Raw genomic sequence first — 6,086 nt, forward strand, 5'->3', positions numbered from 1 at the left:
CCAGCTGCAATCAGTTAGAGAATCTGCACGATTATTATTCAATAGACAGTGAGGATGACAGCTCTCTGCTATTTGAACAACAGCAACCTGCAAACAACTTTCAATGAACTACTAAATTTTAACATAGAGGTGGGATGACAGCCCCTCTGATATCAAACATTCAGAGCACATCAAATAAATGCAAGCAGGCACAACCTAGAACAAGAAGAAGAAGTGGAAAGTGAGCAGGTGACAGCAAAAGAAGCTTGTATTAATGGAAACCAAGACCAGAAGCTGCAGGTCTCATAATATTAACAGTCTCCAGAAGTTAAAAGGATACAATAAGCTCTCATTCATCAAACACTCATCATCCTCATTACATCTCAGTTTTGAGTATATATACTGTTACAATACAAAATATCTCTGCTGAACAATACATGGAGGAGCCCATAAATGGCCACCAACCATATTTACATTCAAGAATGGGCCTCTGGTACAAATCTGGCCGTGCTTTGAATAAATTTATCCCTCTCTGGTGTTGTGCGATCCTTCTAGGGCAGGTGGGACGAAATATGGGCGAATCCCATAACCACTGAATGCTTTGACTGGATCTGTGGCGTCCTATCTCTTCCTCGGCCATACTGCTGATTAAATGCTGCTGTTGAATGATTGAACGGCTCCAATATGACCGTTTGGCTTGGCAACAGTGAAACACTGCTACACTGTTCATTCCCGCCCACAATGCTTCATCTAGACTTGCAAGTTTCAACCATGGGTCCATCATGACTGATAAATGTTGATCTATATGAGGCACGTCTTGCCTCCTGCTAGGCCATACTGTCAATTGAAGGCAGTTGCCTACTGCGCTGTGCTGTTGTAAGCTTGCATTAATGATTTCCGCGCCACAACAAAACTGCCGCAAAACATGAAAAATTGGCTTTGGTGGACTTGAAGTATATATATTTGGCCTTTTAGAACCCTATCGGGCCCGAACCCCGTCAGCGATCGGCGCTTGCCATAAGCTTCTTTTTGTATTTTCTTTATATAAAGAAAATACACGAAATATATTTAAAACACTATGGGTGCGGACTTTACAGAATATAAAATGGAGTGTTGTGGTCATCGGGTCCAACCCATCGGGTCGGAACACAGCCTATGTGAAGACCTTGTCCACTTTGACAGTCCCGACAGCGAAACGCCGATGCGATATGAGTGAAAGCTGCGGACCCGAAATACTATAGCACACAACGTTGTATGGCCATCGGGTCCGGCCCATCGGCGGTCCTTTATATAAGCAACGGCCATGCTCCTATTGAAACGCCCGATAGCGATACGCCGACGTGATATCGGTGATCGCTCATCGGCGATGCCACATCATTGTCACTGCCATTCTGTCGATGCGATATCCCGAAGCAATATCATCCGCCGATGCGATCTAGGCCGTTTGATCGGCCAGATCAAACGGTTGTCGCTCATTTGAACTGCTAGGCCTGCGACTTTGAAATTTTCTTGCTTTGGAGTGCTTTAGGCCCCCCGATAGATCGTTTCCGCCTTCCCAAGGGCTTTCCCCTCGCAAAATTTTATCGGTGGAAAACCTTTTAGCCCAACATGAGGGTTTTGACAGCATGAATGGATCTTGAGCATGACTGCACATATATTCGCAGCCTTTAAAAGCATTTTGAACCCATTCTTGACCCTTTTGCACAACAGCGCTAACAGGAACAACCCTGTTATCACTGAAAATGCCGTTGTCAAAATTTTTTAGTCTAGCTTAAAGTCAGGGTGTTTTCGCAGCGCCTGAATTCTGTTTAGCAGTTTCGCAGCGCTACCTGTTTGAGTGGTTTCGTAGCGTGCTACGAAACTGGGAATTTGTTCGAGTTTACAGTGGAGGCCCGAATCATAGCATGTCTGTTGTACGCTGACTACAACTGCTGTGAATGAAGTTGATGTGATTAAAGGTCTAAGGTTGACTAAAGAATATAACTCTGGTGTTGTTGCATATGATACTCTGATCTATGGATTTTGCAAAATGGCCAGAACAATCTGAAGAGCTATTAGGGTTGATTGTCGATTCTCTCAAGGCATTTGATGGTGTAGTTCCTCACGGTGGCCAAAGAGCATCGCACAGTAACATTCCTTCATACCAGCTACATAAACAACATAGGAATCAAGTTGTTGTTTCAAATCTTTGGAATTGAGAAATATGGAGATGAATGTCGGTGATTTTTCCTCCATAATCATAGTTGGAGTATGCGTAATGGAAAAGAAGGTTCCTTCTGCTGCCAAGAAGTACATCCTGGATTGGCTGAGGGAATTTGGTGAATTTGAGATCATAATATTTGGAGACATCACCATTCTTGAAGAAACAACGATGAAGTGGTCAATTTGTGATTGTTTTTTATTAAACCAGCTATCCTTTTGAAAAAGTTGAAGCTTATGCTACTCTTTGAAAGCTTTTCCTTCTGAATGAGCTTAGATCTTAACATCCTCTCCATGATAGTCAAAAGGTATATGAGCGCCTTCAAAATTTTGGCATTCCCACTCCAAGTATGCACTTGTAAACGGGGATTACCTCTATCAAGAGTTGGACTATTTTGTGGAGCAAGGGATTTTGTTCAAGTCCATGAAAAGTGAATTATGAAGCCTTTTGTGAAAAAACCAGTTCATGGATATGATCACAGTGTTATGATTTACTATCCAAGTTCTGCTGGTGGAGGAATGAAAAAAGCTACTTCAAAAGGTTGGAAATCATTCATGTGAGTTTTGTCAAGATGTTAGAAATGTACGAAGAGAAGGGTCATACAGATATGAATAATTCATGCCCACTGGGGGAACAGATGTTAAGGTATTTAAACTCGGGCCTGACAATGCTAATGCAGAGGTCAGAAAGTCTCCCGTTGTTGATGGCATTGTCATGAGGAGCCTTGATGGGAAATAGGAGAGAAGATTCAGTGAATGACTCAGTCATTTCGGTCAGCTGATGATGATTGTAAAACCAAACTAGCCATAGTGCAGAAAAGACTTCCCGCACTTACAGAGTCCGGTTACAATGCTTCTTGATATTAATAGTGACCTGGCACATTTTATGAGAAAAAGAGCAAAGGTTGAGGGTGGCGCATTTGATCATAAGGCGCGTATGAATGCTATATATTGCCATGTCCGTGAACTAGCATGGAGGATGCGCATTAACTGTTTGACAATATCAGCATTCGAATTTTCTCTTATGCAATGCAGTGATTAAATGCCAAATGTAAAGTGGTTTTTATAAAGGTTTTGATTGCCACAGGGTCGCCATGATTAATGACACCGGGATAGAGATGTGGCAAACGAAGATATTAGCTGTTCATTCATTTGCTCTGCCACCGATGAAAGTCAGAGACACCTGGTTGATATTTGTTTTTCATTGCCATCTGCAGATTGCGCAAAAGGGATCGTATTAGTTAAAGTCATTCCACCAGCACATTGATACAAACGGTATTGTGACTGTATCTGCTAGAGAAAAAGCAATGAATACTGGTGACTGGTATCGTAAAGTCTATGAATTCAGATTTCCGAAGATGTAAAGTTTCTATCTTGCGTTTTCTGCTGAGAAAGAAGGGAGGTCGACGGCAAGGCGGAGGAGATGGTTCTGCGGGAGTTTGGTTACGGGTTTCCACTATGACAAACGACGAGTTGGTTTCATCAGAGGCTACCGTCGTTTTTTCCATCAAGAGAGCAGTGGGTTTTACACCTATGCGATACATGAGCGTCCAACGGGGTGGCCAGATTTTAATCTCAATCAAACTCGTATTACATTCAAATTGAGGAAAGACAGATTTCACTACATGGTAATTGCTGATAACAAGCAAAGATTGATGCCATCCCCGGATGATCGGATGCCAAACAGATGCAACATATTTACATATCCTGAAGCAGTTTTTCTCTCAAATCCTGGGAACCCTAGTCTTCAAGGCGAGGTCGATGATAAGTACCAGTACTCATGTGACAATAGGGAGAACAGAGTCCATGGATGGATCAGCTTTGATTCCATGGTTGGGTTCTGGGTCATCACTCCTAGCGATGAATTTCGTAATGGAGGTCCAATAAAACAAAACTTGACATCCCATGTTGGGCCAACATCGCTTGCAATGTTTCATAGTGCTCATTATGCAGGTAAAGAGCTATGTCCTAAGTTTCGTTCTGGAGAAGCGTGGCAAAAGGTTTTTGGCCCAGTCTTCATTTATCTTAATTCTTCATCAAGAGAGGCTCACCCATTCTCCTTGTAGCAAGATGCAAAGTTACAGATGATAAAGGAGGTACAAAGTTGGCCTTATGGGTGGCCTGAATCTCCATTATTTAGAAAGAGACCAGAACGAGGATATATTACTGGACAACTGTTAGTACATGATAAATATGTTGTTGAGGAGTTCACCCTGCTCGTTTTGCTTTTCTGAGATTGTCCACACCTGGGGAAAAGGGCTCTTGGCAAAAAGAGAGTAAGAGCTACCAATTTTGGAGTCAGGCTGATGAGAATGGGCTTTTCTCTATAGAAAATGTTGGCTTTGGTACCTACAATCTCTATGGTTGGGTGCCGGGTGTTCTTGGTGACTATATGAAAGAAGGCTTAATTAACATATATTCAGAATTTTTCATTCCAGATCCCAAGCCTTGCCACATCAACAAATTATTTCTCAATCATCCTGAAAGGTTCCGGCAATATGGCCTTTGGGAAAGATATTCTGAAATCTTCAAAGACAACAGAGGAGCGACTGAAGGATTATTTTATGACATTTGGTGATTTAGTGGAAGTGGTGATCATGAAGGATAAGTTCACAGGCAGGTCACGAGGGTTTGGCTTTCTTGTTTTTGCAGATCCAACTGTGGCAGAAAGACTTCTCTTGGATTCCAAGCACAACATCGATGGCCGAATAGTGGAAGTTAGAAAAGCAATTTCCAGAGATGAGCAGAATCACATAAATAGGAGTAGGGATATTACACATGGTTATAGTGGCCAAAATCAAAGTAGGACAAAGAAGATATTTGTGGGTGGCCTACCACCCACTGTTACTGAGAATGACTTGAGGGAATATTTTAACCAGTTTGGTACAATCACCCATGCAGTTGTGATGTATGATCCTGTAACTCAATCATCTCGAGGGTTTGGCTTCATCACATTTGACTCAGAAGATACTGTAGATATTGTTGTGCAAACACCCTTTTATGAGCTCAATGGGAAGATGGTTGAAGTCAAACGATCAGTGCCCAAGGAACTTTCTACTGGCCATGGTCGTTTTCCTGTAGGTAGAGGAGGGAATTTTAGTTTCAGCAATGCGCGTGACTTCAATTCTACTCCAATTCCTTCAGCGGGCCATTTTCCTCCAATGAACACTGGTTATAGTGCTGCAGTGGGAGAAACAGGTAGCTATTCTTCATATGGACCTGCTGGGTCTAATGTTTCCAGTTATGGAACTGCTGCAGGATATGGACCTGCCATTACTGGTAATGGCTATGATAACACTAGTTTTGTAAACAATATTTCTAGCACTGGGAGAATCTATGGAGGAGCACCCATTAGCTACGGAGGTCCTGTTGCCTACGGAGTAGACACTGCAGGGAATGGAGGATTATATGGCAATGGTGCTACACCTACTCCAGGTTCAAGTATGTGGGGTGCTCCAGTTATGCCTTATGGAAACACAGGTAGCTTTGTTGGATATGAAGAAAGCAGAGGAATCCGGGCATGCCGTTTGAGTTTTGTTTTTAGGAAAAGCTATTGACATTGAAGCCTGGTAGCTAAACAGGATTATTTGCAAATTGTTGTTCATTTGTTGGAATGAAGAGATCATTAATAAATGTAGCACAGTGTTAGCAGAAAACCAGTGAGGAGGACTGTGTTTTTAAATCACACAGCAGTTTCGTAGCGCGCTACGAAACTGCTGTAGGTGATGTTTTCAATGCAAAATGAACAGTTTGACCAGGAATGATTAGAGGAGAGACACTTGTACATCAAGGCAGAATACAGCTCATCTGAAGACATGGTATGGTATTTGGTAGCAGCGTTCAAAGTTATTAAAGAGTTGGGAACATACTTCTACACTTTCGGAAAGTGCTGGGAGACAGAGACCGTT

At 42.3% G+C, this 6,086-nt stretch overlaps 1 protein-coding gene and 1 pseudogene across 1 annotated transcript; both read left to right on the plus strand.

The window, feature by feature from the left end:
- Positions 1 to 2,759: 2,759 nt before the first annotated feature.
- On the plus strand, positions 2,760 to 4,702 carry LOC149145942 (rhamnogalacturonate lyase B-like; annotated as a pseudogene).
- Positions 4,703 to 4,715: 13 nt separating this feature from the next.
- Positions 4,716 to 5,735, plus strand: LOC149145943 (heterogeneous nuclear ribonucleoprotein 1-like; the record flags this gene model as incomplete). The annotated part of the gene is made up of 1 exon (XM_089452605.1): positions 4,716 to 5,735. A coding segment is annotated over one exon (1,020 nt), but the record flags the coding sequence as incomplete, so codon positions are not given.
- Positions 5,736 to 6,086: the final 351 nt, after the last annotated feature.

The sequence above is a fragment of the Pinus tabuliformis genome, chromosome X, assembly GCF_031772625.1.
Source record: "Pinus tabuliformis cultivar Carrire ecotype Pingquan chromosome X, CPIR1, whole genome shotgun sequence".
Taxonomy (NCBI): domain Eukaryota; kingdom Viridiplantae; phylum Streptophyta; class Pinopsida; order Pinales; family Pinaceae; genus Pinus; species Pinus tabuliformis.